The 15,406-nt window shown below is 40.9% G+C and overlaps 1 protein-coding gene across 4 annotated transcripts in view; it reads left to right on the top strand.

Moving 5' to 3' along the window:
- sdk2a (sidekick cell adhesion molecule 2a) overlaps positions 1–15,406 on the top strand; it is an 83,988-nt gene that overhangs the window by 45,969 nt on the left and 22,613 nt on the right. For all 4 annotated transcript variants that reach the window (XM_006791360.3, XM_006791362.3, XM_006791361.3 and 1 more), the window contains exons 2-14: positions 293–452; positions 2,000–2,106; positions 2,372–2,519; positions 6,355–6,488; positions 10,150–10,261; positions 10,689–10,879; positions 11,136–11,219; positions 11,362–11,556; positions 12,023–12,139; positions 12,431–12,598; positions 13,126–13,228; positions 14,230–14,406; positions 14,690–14,826. In XM_006791360.3, the coding sequence (XP_006791423.2) occupies positions 293–452; positions 2,000–2,106; positions 2,372–2,519; positions 6,355–6,488; positions 10,150–10,261; positions 10,689–10,879; positions 11,136–11,219; positions 11,362–11,556; positions 12,023–12,139; positions 12,431–12,598; positions 13,126–13,228; positions 14,230–14,406; positions 14,690–14,826 (1,833 nt within the window). The remainder of the gene's footprint in view (positions 1–292; positions 453–1,999; positions 2,107–2,371; positions 2,520–6,354; positions 6,489–10,149; positions 10,262–10,688; positions 10,880–11,135; positions 11,220–11,361; positions 11,557–12,022; positions 12,140–12,430; positions 12,599–13,125; positions 13,229–14,229; positions 14,407–14,689; positions 14,827–15,406) is intronic.

A 15,406-nucleotide genomic window follows, 5' to 3' on the forward strand; every position in this document is an offset into this window, starting at 1 on the left:
ACAACTTATTCCGTGTGCTTTTTGGCAAGCTTTTCTGTTGACCTTCAAGTTCCCAATCAGTGCAGAAGAAAAATGGAAATAGCTTGTTCTGAGTCCTCTTTTTTTCCCTGTGAATTGCTCAAATTGTGTTGTGTCTCCTCGCAGAGGTTACTGAATCACTGCCATTTTTACTACCCTCACTCAGCTGCTTCGCTTTTTCCTTCTTTTTCTTCCTTTTTACTCATCTTTTCCTTTATGTTTTTATATGACTCAGTTTTCCTTCTTCTTCTTCTCCTCTTTCTTTTTCTAATAGATGATGTCCCACCTTATTTTAAGATGGAGCCTCCTCAAACCCAGGTTCACCTGGAGGGAAATCGCCTAGTACTTACTTGCATGGCTGAGGGCAGCTGGCCCCTGGAATTCAAATGGATCTACAATGGTACTGAGCTTACACGTTTCTCCTTGGAATACAGGTGAGGAATGCAACCTTGCTTGCCTGCAATAATTCTTTTTTTCCCTTATCTTAACCTTAAGTATCTTACTACATGAGGACATTTTAGAGGCATTTAATTGTAACTAATAGCACAATTGCTCATTTTTATTCATATTCCAAACTCATTTCTATGGATTTATTCAGGACTGATTTGGCTGCGTATCTCCCTTGAAACATAGCATCTTGTGTTCAAGGGATTATCAAATTTATTCCGATTTGTATCTCACACTGCATTCAACATTCCGAGATGGTGTGTGCAGATAAATATTCTTTACTCTCCGCTCTCTTGCGGTTTGCTGAAACTCTCACTGGCGTAATAAAATCAGACAATGCAAATTCTTTTTTATCAGCTTATATGGTGTGGATGGGCCACTTTGATCTGTGAGCTGTAGTATGCTTCTTCACTTATTTTGGAGTTGTTCTGGACACCTCGTATTACATATTTCAGCCTCTAAACACAAGGTTGAATTATTGGAACAACTCAGCGTGGTAAAAGAAGTGTTCACCCTGCACTAACAAGTCCTCTGTGCATGTGTGTGTGTGTGTGTGTGCCCACTTCTACATGTACAGTATGCTTGTGTAGCATTATGCCTGCATGCGAGTTAACAGGTGACAGATGCAGTCCACAGTGAAAGTCACTTACAATCCAATTTTAGCACAGTTTCCTAGACTCCACTCACAGTCATACCAAAACCCTAGACATGGACAGACACGCTAAGGTGGTAGTGTCTGATTGCTATCGCTGCCCCCCTCCCCACCATCCCTTCGCTGCCTGTTATACCTACCTTCTTTCACACATCCTCTCTCTCCCCTTCATCTTTTTCTTCTCTCCCTGTCTTTCCTAAGCATTTGGCTGCGCTCTCACGTGGCTTAGTCTCTGGGTCTGCCTTGCAGGCCAGCCCTCTGCTTGTTATTCTTCACCAGCCCTGATCAAAGAGGAGAACTGGAATCCATTTAATCAGACCCCCCACCCCCCTTACCCCCCGAATTGCAGTGCAGGGGGGAACATGGCTGGGGTGGAAGCTACAATCCTAAGTGGCTGTAGCAAACCAGTCAAAGTGGAGTAACTGCTTAGGTTATTTTGCTAGTATTTCACATGCACCATCTAACATGAATGCACATCAAGGGGGAGAGACGGAGCTGTGGATGGCCAGAACATGCGCTTGGTGCTTGTTTGATTCATCAAGCTGAAGATGGAGGAATCGCGTTTTGCGAGTCCTGCCAGTCAGGACCTGCGCTCTACATTAAAATTTCATTCTTCCTTCTCTGGTTTACTATCCACTGTCCAGGATTACATCAGCAGCAAATAACACTTCAAAGATGCGCTGTTATTTTCCTTTTTTTTTTAGACCATTTATGTCTTATTACAAAGAGCAATGTCATTAAGGCACCGTTTCAGGTGCCCATTGAAACATGTCAATTAATTTAGCATCTTGAGTGTGGGTGATAATAGCAGCAAGATGACAAATGTTGCTGTCTGTCATGCTGATGATGACTAATTGCAGTTGTGTTGCGTGTGCCCATTAGGTACCTGATCCCCTCGCTGGACCGATCGCACGCTGGCCATTACCGCTGTATTGTGAGAAACCGAGTTGGTGCTATAATGCAGTGCAGCACTGAAGTGCAGGTTGCCTGTGAGTAAAGGATTCTTTCTATACATCCTCCATTCTGGCAGATTAAGGGCAAGACACTGTTTTTGTGAAAAGCTCGTCATGCACACTATGTGGATGAGTCACTTTGTTTTAAGGCGCTTAGCTTTTGAAAAAGGTACATAACATTAATGCTAATAATGGCAATTGTTTATTTCCATCCTTTTTGCTGGCAGGCATTTTCAGCATTTTCTGTTCTAGTATCTTTTCTCTGTCTCCGTCTTTTTAACTCACTTTTTATGTCTCCTAGATATGGGGGGTTTTGTGGAAGGTGAGAGGTCTCAAACTGTGTCCCAGGGCGAGGGTGCTTTAATCCGTGCACCACGTATACACAGTTTCCCCAGGCCCCAGATTACCTGGTTCAGAGATGGGCGTAAGATTCCCTCCAGCAGTCGCATGTAAGTCTCCATTCACCTCAATTTGATTGCTTTAGTTTAGACAAAGCATTTATGCATCTTACTTGTGTTTTTCTGTGCTCAGAAAGTTCTCTCATATATGAGCTGTAGATGAATGCAGAGCTGTTGAAATAGAGTATCTTTCACTTCAGAGAACTCTAAGAGGTTCAATACTGCTCACAGATTTTTTTTTCCAATCCCCCCACACACCATGAGTGAAGTTGAGCAGAATAGTTGATGAACGAATGTTGGCGCAGGCCTTGTGTTCATCATTGAATCGCCTCTCAGTGATAAAGCGGGTTATTATATTGGCCCTATTGACTTTGCAGGCAGAATGATTGAAGGGTAGAGATAGAGCAGGCAGCAGAGGAACCAATTAGACAAAATTGGACAAAAGGCCTCAATTGATGATAGGTTTGACTGACAGCACTCACCCCTGGTTAGATTTTTGTCTTGAAGGGTCAATGTGTGTGTGTGTGTGTGTGTGTATGTGTGTGTGTGCATATCTTGCAGACACGTGTTATGTTTATGTATTTCAAACAGTTTTTAAATGATGATTTCATTTATTAAGGGGGAAAAAGGCTTTTAGTATTTAGTATTTTCCCCCCTTGTTAAATCAAAAATTAATTATGATTAACCACGTTTTTGGAAGGCTAAGTATAATTTCACTAACTACAAGCAGGCCTGATTACTGCCAGACCTACTAAATCAAGTAAAACCTGTTTGACAAAGTGAAGTAGGTTAAAAGATTTCAAAAAACCACCATGCCACCAGTTCACCAACTGCCATCGTTCTGAAAACGGTTATAAAACCATTTCTAAGGCTTTGGGATTCCAGCAAACCACAGTGATCGCCATTATCCACAATTGGAGAACATTTGTAACAGTGGTCAACCTTCCTAGAAGTGGTAGGCCAACCAAAATTACTGCAAAAGCACATCAACAACTCATCCAGGAGGTCCCAAAAAAAACGCCCAGAACAACATCTAAAGAACTGCAGGCCTCACTCGCCTAATTTAAGGTTAGTGTTTATGATTCCACAGTAGAAAACACAGTGGACAAAAATGGCATCATTAAGAGTTCCAAGATGAAAACCGTTGCTGACAAACACAAAGGCCCGTCTCACATTTGCAATAAACGTCTTGATAATTTCCAGTACTTTTAGGAAAATACTTTGTGGACTATCAATACAGAACAATCTGGAAGGTTTGAGTTCTGATATGTCTAGTTTTAAACAAACATCATACCAGCAATCAAACATAGTGGTGGCAGCGTGGTGGTCTGAGGCTGCTTTGCAGCTTTAAGACCTGGACTTTAAGGCCTTTCCCTAATTGATGAAACTATGCATTCTGCTCTTTACCAGAAAATCTTGAAGGAGAACGTCTTAAGCTCTAGCGCACTTGGGTAATGCAGCAGGACAAGAGGCCCACCTATGAATGGCTACAAAAAACAAAATAAATGTCAATCAAAGTCCAGACTTCAGTCAAATTTCGATGCTTTGGCATGACCTTAAACAGGCTGTTCATGCTCGAAAACCATCCACTGTTGTGGATTTAAAACAGTTCTGCAAGGAAGAGTAGGACAAAAATCCTCCTCAGCGATCTCAAAGATTTATTGCCAGTTATCACAAATGCTTGACTGCAGTTCTTGCTGCCACAACCAGTTATGAGGTTCAGAGGACACATTTCACACAGGGACAGTTCCAATTGGAAACACATTTCCAAGTGCAGGTCTGTGTAGTGAATTTTTATTTATTTATCTGTTTCTGTTTTTTGAATTATGTGAAAATATCCAATATTCCTTAATAAAAACTGTGAAATTAATATTTGTTATCCAGAAAAGAGATGTAGGCTGTCTATAATTTCACAGAAAGCACCTCCTTATCTATGATCACCATCATGTCATAGCTGACATGAAGACATTTACCCTGGGCTGCATGTTGTTGGTTAAAGCATAGATTTGGTGAAAGTACTTTCTGAGTCCAGCTGCAAAAGTTGCAGTAGAAGCACTGAGAAATATTTTAAGAAAAATCTGTCCTTTCCATGAATGTCCAACCAATCCCAGAGCTAGTTATCGTGTTGTTTAGAGCTGAATCTTATTAGAAGCAAAGCAGTGAAACTTTGCACCGTGACAATGTGAGTCACTGACAGGATACTCTACATTTACCGCTTGTTTGCTCGCTTTGTGTCAGGCCACATTGATATTCACAGGTGTGTGTCTGTGTATCAATGTGCGTTTCTTTAAGTGTCTGTTGAGTCTGAAAGAGCCTCAGCTCCTAATTGTCCAGGAGTCTGTCTGTTTATCCTGCACCAATCAGGTGGATGCTGGCAGATACAATGAGCCTAATCTGGCCCCATGCTTGGCGTCAGCTCTCATTTTCACCAAACCATCAGCCTAACCTACATTTAGTCATTCAAGAGGGTGCTGGGCCGCAGCAGTGACAGAAAAGATTGGACTTGAAAACTGCACCTTTTACACATTCATTGTTTTTATATGTGTGTGTATTTTCTGAAAATTGTCTACAATGCTACAAATGCAATTACCGTGAGAAAAATCCATTTTAAGTGCATAAATAACTAGTCGAGCGGTTGTTATATTTATTGTGAAATAGAGCCAATATTTGATATTTGCCTATATTTCAGTCCAAGAAATATACAAATTTTCAAAAGTAAAGAAGAGAAACACCCTTCAACCATGACTGATGATGTTGCATAGTTTGTCAACCAGAAGGTATTCTCCCTCTTACGCTCGCTTCCCTCATTCAAAAAATAGGGAACCCCACAAATACAACAACCAGCCAAAATGGGACATCTATAAATGAGTAATCCACTTGAAACAGTAAAAACTCATTATTTTTTAAACTGCATTATCATATCATCTCAATAATGACGAATGAATAATTACTGTGTGTAGTTATTTGAGTCCTTACTAAGCATAGATGTCACAACCAGCAAATGTTAAGGAAATATGTCTGAATCAACGGCTTTTTAACCAAATATCAACATCGGTATCGGTCGTGAGAGCTTAAACCTTACATACTACTTCACCGCTTTTTAACTTTCTTTTCAAATCTCTATCAACCAGGCAGAACTGCATAAAGATGAATCCTGATGTCTCTTGTATACCTCAAATATGTTGAAATCAAAGTTCATTAGTTGCACCAAGCTGTCTTAAACTATTAAGAGAAATAGCCAACAGCGTCAATAGCCAGCCAAGCAACTGCTTCCATGGACAAAACTCAGACTGGCCGCAAGTGTGTTTCTGTAGAAACCCTCTAGGATCTATAACAATTAAAATGACAGTGAACCCTTTAATGAAGTACTTTATATATTAAGCAGATAATAAAAAGCAAGACATGTTCTGAGTTATTTCCTAAACACACGGTGTATATTGTAGAGAGAAGTGCTCATAAAATTGTCTCTCTCTGCTTCTTTTCAGTGGTAATTTATGTGATATGTATGCGTATGTGTGTCAGTTTACCCTTCAGATTTATTGACTGTGTGAAACAACTACTCACTGGTTTAATGATTTGAGTGTTTCTGTGTGCTTGTTAATGTGTTTATGTGTGCGAATGTACGGTTTTGAGTTTGTTTGAGGATGAATTTTGCAATGTACAGCAGTTGGCTGAAATGAAATGGACTGGAAATTTCTAGTCTTATTTACCACTCTTTGCACCTTTTAATTGGAAGCCAAATTGGTGGCCTTAATTTGGTTCAGCTGGACACTACCTAAAGGCAGTGTGTAGCTTCCTGAGACTAGGGTGATTGTTGCAGGAATTATTATTCACTAACGCACTGTCCTTAAAACTAATGCGTGTTTTTATTTGCATGGATACTCAGTGCCATCGCCCTGGACAACACACTCGTCATCCTGTCCACCGTGGCCCCTGACGCAGGACGTTATTATGCCCAGGCAGTTAATGATAAAAACGGGGAGAACAAAACCAGTCAGCCCATCACTCTCACAGTGGAGAGTAAGTACTCACACGTGCGCATACATGTGTACATGCGTATACACGGGAAACAGACTTCTTCGCCCACAGAGTAAAGACACAGCAGATTGTTTGTGTCAACACGTTGTTGCAGATGTATTGTGTAGTTTTGGGTTGTGTTTTTTTTTAAATTGTGTATTTCCTCTTGGCGCATCACTTAGATACACATTTTATTTAACACAGTGGCAACACAACAGGTTGCTCAGCCAAAAACAGTAGAAACAGAGATAGCGCCCTCTACTGACAGGTGCTTTCTTTATTTCCCGATTTCTCTTTCTAAAAAATACATGCTTATCATACTCATTACCTGCAGCATAATAGATGTCCTCTTATTCTCCAAGGCCTCCTCCAACCTCTGGTTTCAATGGCGAATTACAATGTTTTAGGTGGAACTCCAGCAGGACCTCTGTGAAAAGGCAGAAAGGCCCCATGAAGTACACCTTCGGTTGAAATCCTCCTAACAAAAAAAAACTAAAAATGAATTCAGGAAAATGACGCTGAGCACACAGGGAATGATTAAGCATACACACGCCTACATCAACACACAAATCAAAGCAGAAGGTCGGCCTCAATTATAAAACCCACATGTGCGCAATTTCAAATAAAGTTCCGCATTGGCGGCAGAAGCATGGTTTTAAGTCAAATGATTATGTAGTTTAACTGAACCTGCCGCTTCCTTATCCTCCCACCTACTGTCACCGTTTCCTATCTAAACAAAGTCACACAAATGCTCCCGCCTCTTATTTTCTTTCATCTCAACAAAATCAGTCTTTCTTCGCCTACCTCGACGACCCAATTAAAGGAGTCACTCAGTGTGTTTTTCTAGCTATCTGGACAGAATTCCACATGCATGATAGTATCCACATGATAAAGGTCACCACAGGGTTTACAGTGGGATGTTAACTGTAATATTGAAAATTAAAAACTGTTTGTTCTGCGCACTTTTAATGGCAGCTTCCTTCTCGCGCCAGCATCTGCTCATCATATCTTTAATGCAGCATTTGTAATTCAGTGCTCAACACGCACGGTACAGCAATCCCCGGGGATCAGATATCACTGGATATCACCCAGTCTGACCTTGCAGATAACATCGTTGTAGTTTGCATCTGAAAGCCAATAAGTTTATTTAATTTTACGACTGCATTTGTTCGTTGTAGCAATTCTCTGGATAAAAGACTAAACAATATGCAGTAGAGGGAGCACCATCTTCCTAAGGGAGCATACAAATGAGACAGAGCTGGGTGTAATAGTGAAACGCGAACTGGAGTCGGATAAAGCTCCATGCACGCAGACATTCAGGCATCCTTTTTAATATTCCTTGGATTGTGAATTGCTCTGTAGTTGACTTGGATTTACAGTTGTTTTTAGATACAGACAGATGTAAACAGGGTGGCACCCTTAGTAGTGAGAATTTGCTATGCAAGTCACCGCATCAATTTTTGCATTACACACTTGAGGTATCCTCAACACTGGGAGTTCGTGAACTGCAATGAATTAATTACCGTGTGCCGAGGAACCAGTCGTGTCTATTGGAAAATTAAATGAGTTCTTTGATAAGTCAAATGGAATCCCACTTTTTGCTGCGTTGTTGGCAAACACGGGCTACATTTCCAGCCAAATATGTGGGGCATTTCACTTAATTAAACAAAACTGTTCCATTTCCGTGTTTACACAGATTTGTAAAACATTTAGTAAAACTCAAACCGAAATTAAAGTGTTAACAGCCACTCTGTGTAAAGGCGAGTACTTCACACAACATGCCAATCATCACATTTTCAGCAGCTTCAGCATGACTCTGTCAAGAGTTCTAATTAATAAATCATTCATAAATTATATGTGATCTTGGCGATTTTCAGCTTTAAATCTTCTTTGTAGAAGATTAATATTAATGCTGTTTGAGTGACTCTTTTCCATCAGTTTCTTTCTTCTCCTTTTTCACTTTCACACTTACTTGTCGACTGAAACCTATGCCAATCAGACCTTACACAAAGTCTTGCTTGTTAATTAGTCGCAAAATTTACACGGATCTGCCAAATTCTGTAATCTCACAGAAGTATAGCCAGTAACTGCAGAACCAAGTAACTCCGATTTTCCCTCACTAAGCTCTTGGACAAAGGCAAATCATTGTAGCATGTTTATTTCTTTTTGTGTGGGTTTTTTTTTTTTTTTTTTTTTAGCTTTCTAGGGACTAAAAGGCAGCTATTATAGATGGATTGATTGGTCTTCATTATGCTGATTATTAATAATGTCAACAATGTACTCAAAATGACACTTGTATCACGTTGATGAAAGGATTTAATTAATAATACCAAGCCTTCAGACTGCTGCAGTACCACCAATTCTATGTATTTACCAGTTAATCAATAGGTAATTTGTTGCCTAGAAATATAAAAGTCATTTTGAATGAGGTTCAAATGAGCAAAACATTTAACTGCTCATCTCGATCTCTCATCAAATTTCCGAGATGATGACAGCAAAACATTTCTATCTGTTTATTTCCATCTGTCAAACGTCCTACAAATGATTTCTGCTTTCTCTTTTGTTTGTGTGTGTGTGTTTTTAAATCTCTGTGCTGCCATGAAGAAAATCTTTGGATATTTGGGAATTCTTTGGCGTTAAATTAAATTTTTTATTTTTGAAATGTTTAATTTGTTCTGAAAAAATGTCAGCAGCATGTTAATTTTGTGTTGTTTGTTGTTTCCTTCCATGTTATGCTCTGGAAAGAATTTGAAGATACTTGGATACTGCATTGTAATTTAATTTGTTTAATATATATATATATATATATATATATATATATATATATATATATATATAAATAAATATGTGTGTACATATATATATATATATATATATATATATATATACACATATTTCTTTTTTAGGTATTTATTTGACTGATGATCAGGAAACTATGCAGTAATCACATGGCGAGTAGAGTCAAAGTGGTAATAACTCACAGGTCTATTTTTAGTCAGTGTTTGTAGCGGAAGCATTGCTACAGTACTGTAGAGATTCTACAGGACTGAGCAAGAAAAGGTTGAGATTTATAATCAGGTGCTGCAAAATAACAACAACAATAATAAAAACTTAATTAGAGCCCTTATTAACCTGAGATGGTCTCACACGGACATCCGGAAACAAACTTCAAAGCGATGCACGCACACAACACACTGTAAATGTCCAATCACTCAGACATATACAAGTTCACAGGCCCATACTCGTGCTCCGGGGAGGTGGGGGGAAAATGAGATCAGATTCAGAGAGAGATCACTGATTGAGGGCAGTGAATCGATGGTTGGCTGGAGGCTCTGTGAAACCCGTGAGTGATGGTGCCGCATTTAATCGCCTTTTCTGTTTGTCTCAATTATGTTACATAATGGCTTCTTAACACCTGGGCTAACACCATGCTCAGTAAATGCCGTGTGCACTAGAAAGAGGATCTAAAGTAAAGACAGGGGCGTTAATAGTTGGTTGATAGCATGCTGGCTACTTGGTTGTGATGGTGACAAATTGTCAGTCTCTGTGTAAGGATCTAGTCATGCTCAGTTGGCTATATCAGGCAGAGGCACAGGCTTAATCTGAGACTGGCATGCAATTTAAAGATTTCTTTCACTTTTGTGCGTTTCTGTGTGTGTGATAGATGTGGGAGGACCCGCGGACCCCATTGCCCCCTCCATCATCATCCCCCCAAAGAACACCAGTGTAACAGTCGGGAGAAACGAAGCTATCATGGAGTGTGTTGCCAATGCAAGGTAAATGTTCACAAAGAGACATGCAGATCCTGAGGAGGAGACTGCAAATACAAACAGTCGGGCATTCACACATTATCAAAACACCACCACCTTCTCCCACCCCCGCATCTGATATTTTGTGATTTAAATGAATCTTGGAATCTTTTGTTTGAACATAATAAAAAGTGTTTTGCACATCTCTCATTTTGTACCTCTCCTCCATTCTTCCCTTTGATTCAGGGCTTCACTCTGTTCTTCCAATCTTGCACAATCCCGGTTCTGAATTCTGACTATTATCTCAAATTCAAAGACTTAATCAGAATGACAGATGTATCCCATTGCTCCCCCAGTGCTCTGTAACCTTGAAACAGAATATAAATCTATATTAAAAACCACGCTCTCGGTCTCTTGCTCTCTTTTTCTCTTTTTTCATCTTTTTCTTTTTCAGGCCTCTTGTCAAAATGAGTATCACTTGGAGAAAAGATGGGGCAGTGGTCAATACAGGGATTCGCGATTTTGGCCGTAGATTGGTCATCAGCTTGCCTGCAGTTAGCGATAGTGGCTACTATGAGTGTGAAGCGTCACTTCGGAGCAGCAGTGTCCCCTCCGTCACGGCCGGGGCCTACCTGCATGTTCTGGGTAAACAACATTACAACATACATTTTGACCCTGCAGAAAGCAGCTTAGCCTAAATGATCAGTGCTAATCTTCAAGCTGAAATACTTTTCAGAGTCTCCATTCAAAGTTTATATTTCAGTATTAACGCTAATGCTGTTATATAAAGTCGTGCAAATGCGCTATTGCCAGATGACGGTGATGATAAAAAGCACGCATTCGTTTTGCAGCTGTTTTTTAAAGGCTATTAGCGAGCAATCACTTTTCTTCTTCGGAACAGAATATCCTCTGTTTGTAAAAGAGCCGCCGAGTCACATCAGCGCAGAAATGGAGAAGGTAGTGGATATCCCCTGTCAGGCTCGAGGTTTGTGGTGTTTTTTTTTTTTCCACTATGCTCCTGCATGTGTGAAAGACTAAAAAAAAGCAGTAAAAAAGAAAAGAAAATGGACTACAGGGTCACAGTGACCAGAGACAAAAAATAAGTAAATCCTTTCCTCCCTCTGCAGGCACACCACAGCCAGAGATAGTGTGGTATAAAGATGCAGTGCCCATCAGCCCGGTGAAGATCCCCAGGTACAGGGTGCTGGTAGGAGGCAGTCTACAGATCAACGGTCTCCTGCCAGATGACACAGGGATGTTTCAGTGCTTTGCTCGCAATCTAGCAGGAGAGATCCAGACAAACACCTACCTTGCTGTTACTAGTATGTCCCCCTTGAAATTTTTTTTCAAAGTTATCCACACGTCTGCCGATTCATTCTGTTTGTCTTTCAGCTCCGTCCTTCCTCTCTTCTCTTTCCTAATCCTGTCTTGTCCCACTCTCTGTCTTCCCTTTCTACACCCATCTATCTATATATCTCTTTGCAGTGACAGATTTGTCAGCCTTGGATGCTCGGGCAATTATTGCCTATTTTTGAATGAGAGAATGAGCAGGAGAAGCAGAGAGACGGAGGCGCCTTGTCAGATTCTCAGAGCTGTCTCTGAGAATGAGACCTGACAGCTGCCCCTTTTGTCAAGTCCATTGAGCTCTCAGCTGCTGCCTGCTTTATTAGGGAGAAAGCTGTTTATGTCTCTCATTATCACCTCTGTCTTACCTGATTTTGCTTGAACCTATGCGTTTTTCTCTGTGTCTGTGCGTGTGTCTCATGTGCCTGACCCCTCCCCATCCAGGTATTGCTCCTAACATAACCGCTGGCCCCTCTGACAGTGCAGTGATTGACAGCATGTCAGTCATCCTACACTGTGAAACCTCGGGAGCCCCGCGGCCAGCCATCACCTGGCAGAAAGGTGCGTGGGCTAACAGCATGAGGTATTGGGGAGATTATTATGCTGCATTTTGACTCGTCAGTTAGACAAGAGCTATAAAAAAGACCCAGAATATATATTTTCTCCAAACAAGCTGTATTTCTTTACTGTTGCTGTGCTGCTTTCCCTTCTGTTTGTTTTCCCTGACATTTCTCCAATACTTTAATCTCTCTTGTTCTTTCCCCACACCCCCCTCCCCCCCCCCCCCCCCCCTTTTTTTTTGTTCCCCGTCCTTTCTCCCATATCATCGATCACTTCTACCCTTCCCTGCAGGTGAACGTGTCTTGGCCAGTGGATCGGTCCAGCTGCCCAGGTTCACCCTGCTGGAATCGGGCAGCTTACTAATCAGCCCCTCCCACCTGTCTGACGCTGGAACATACACGTGCATGGCCAGTAACTCGAGGGGCATTGACGAGGCTTCAGCTGACCTGTTGGTCTGGGGTAAGCGTAACAGCAACTGGACACTCTCTGTAGAACAGCATAGAAGTTTTTTGGAGCACACCATAAGACTGTGTGATCTAAGCTATTTATACATATTGATGTGCTTATTCTATTTTAATCTCTCTATTTATTTTTTACATTGTTCAACACTTGTATAACTTGCTGAAAACTATGAGACCTAGTCTAGTCTCCTTTGGAATATGAGAAAAAATAAAAGAAGAAAATGTCTTTTTTGGTATTGTTATTATTAAATACATGACGTGTTAAATTCTAGAAGAATTACATGCTTTTTTTTCTCCTAGAGGTCATTGTCAAGATATTTGGACTTGCACGTGAACTCATTTTTGTGAATAAATTCACATTACCAGTCTCTGTAACCTTGCAAAATACTTTGCCCACTGAAAATAGAATATAATTTATGCTATTTCAGAGAGATATTGAGTGAAAGATGAGACCAATTCCTGTAATCTCTGTTCAGTTCACTGATCAAACAGTCTCTGAATAACAGCCTTTGGGCATTTTCACAGCACGTACCCGCATCACTAAACCGCCACAAGACCAGAGTGTCATCAAAGGGACTAAGGCTGTTATGACCTGTGGTGTAACCCATGATCCCAGTGTCACTGTAAGGTAATCTTTTGGAATATGCTCTCTTTCCTTGTCGGTCTTACTCCTCATTCGTTTTATGTAAGTAAATGTTGTGCAATTAAGTAGAACCTTTCAAAAAGAGCAGTATACGTTCACTCACCAGTAACATGCCATTAGGATCACCTTGGATTTTAGTTTCTTGCCAAAGGACACGTTGGCATATGGAGTTGACAGAGATCATGTCAACAATGGGCACTGTAGACAACCTGTTCTACTACCTGAGCCAAGGCCATCCCATATTTTTTAATCACTCCCAGCCTTGCGAACAAGCTTGGGCATCAGTGTTGTACTTAATTAGTTTATGAAATCTGCAAGAGATCTCATAGTGTTTATCCACCCTTAGAAGACTTCCTATGGGAAGCATTCGAAATGCTTGGAGTCAGATTTAGGAATTAGTCCATTGCCTTCCCTCATTCTTTAGACAGTCTTGAGCATGACAGAGTGTGTGTACAGGCATCTGTCTCAGAGGGAGTGAAATGATGTCTATGGAGCCCAGTGATTAGAGAGCCTGTCACCTGTGGGCCTACGACATTGATCAGATTGCAGGGTAAACAGATGAATATGTAAACAGAGTAATAACTTCAGACAGCGCCTTTAATTAAACACAACACAGAGGAGATTAGCTGCAGAGCCCGAATAGTCGCTATTAATCACGGGAGCTCCTAATATTTGCATGCCTGCATGCATGTGCGCATGTAATGGGGGGTGTCCATATGTGCGGGTGGGTTAAATAACGAGGAGCGAAATCCGCAGATGATAAGTTGCGTGCTGCATGAGTGACACAGAGAGAGATTTTTCTGATCCAAGCACTTTGCTGCCAGCTTTGTAGCGCTTTTCGTTGTTGCTAGCGCCTTCTGTGTTTGGCACATGAACTCATAAAGGGCAAACAAATTTGCTGTAACTGTAAAGTGTTCAAGTTTGCGTATGTGTGTGTCTGTTTTTTCGTGGGTAACATAGTTACGTTCTCACGCACGTGCTTTCAGACATGTGTGGGAGAAGAGCGGCACTGTGATTGACGTGAACACGTCCCCGCGTTTGCGTCTGGATCCTGACGGGACCCTGCACATCTCCCAAACGTGGTCGGGTGACATTGGAACATATACCTGCAGGGTGACCTCGGTGGGTGGCAATGACTCTCGCAGCGCCCACCTCCGAGTCAGGTTTGCATATTTACCCAATGTCTCCCCAGTCTTATCGTGCTGTTTTTAGTTGTTTTTTTTCCTCTGTATTTTTTTTTTTTTACATGCAACCAGGACATGATGGATGGATGTTTTCTCCACTGTTGTGGTTTATCACTGCTCTCCTCTCTAATCCATCAAACCCCTCGAATATTTACAATGCCTCACTCTCACTCTAACTGTTCAGTTCTGTTATTTTCTGCCTTCTTGTCTGATTCTATTTCTCTTATCACTTGTTCCCTCTCACCCACATTTACACGTACAGGCAGTTACCTCATGCTCCAGAAAACCCAGTAGCAGTTCTGAGTACCACAGAGAAGAGGGCCATCAACCTAACGTGGGCCCAGGCCTTCGATGGCAACAGCCCCCTTATCCGCTACATCCTGGAGGTCTCAGAAAACAGTGAGTTTTTCCACCAAGCACCTCTATCACCTTTAACCACGCACACCTAATGCAAACTCACAAATGTAATAGTTTTATTAGTAATTTCGAAGGTGATATTGCTAGTTTGTTCTCAAAGGGAACACTAATTTTCAATCCCTCCTATTATATTACATTTCAATTGTGTATCTAAAATTGGCAGTTGCACACTCTCATACATTCCTCAATCTGTATAACTCAATTGCCTCACTTGTGCGTTTCCTTATAAATGAACAGGGAGACCAAATTGTGTTGCTGTCCAATACTCTTATCTTCCTTTCACTTGATAAAATCAAAGAAGTGGGAATGTTTTCACCTACTGAGACTAAATTGCTCAACCATTTCTCATCGAAGCTCAGGCTAACTGAGTAGATGACAACTCATTATAAGGAAAATGAATCTGAGGATGCAGATGGGATCTGGGTTTTGGATAATTGAATTGCAATTTGATATTTAGAGGGACTTTATGCAAAATAAATTATTTGTCTCTTATCAGTAGCTGCACTATTATTACTGAAAAAATGAAACAGTGGTGTGCAGTGATAGTCAGAAATAACAATGG

Source organism: Neolamprologus brichardi, chromosome 4 (assembly GCF_056152115.1).
Source record: "Neolamprologus brichardi isolate AB-2024 chromosome 4, ASM5615211v1, whole genome shotgun sequence".
Lineage (NCBI taxonomy): Eukaryota > Metazoa > Chordata > Actinopteri > Cichliformes > Cichlidae > Neolamprologus > Neolamprologus brichardi.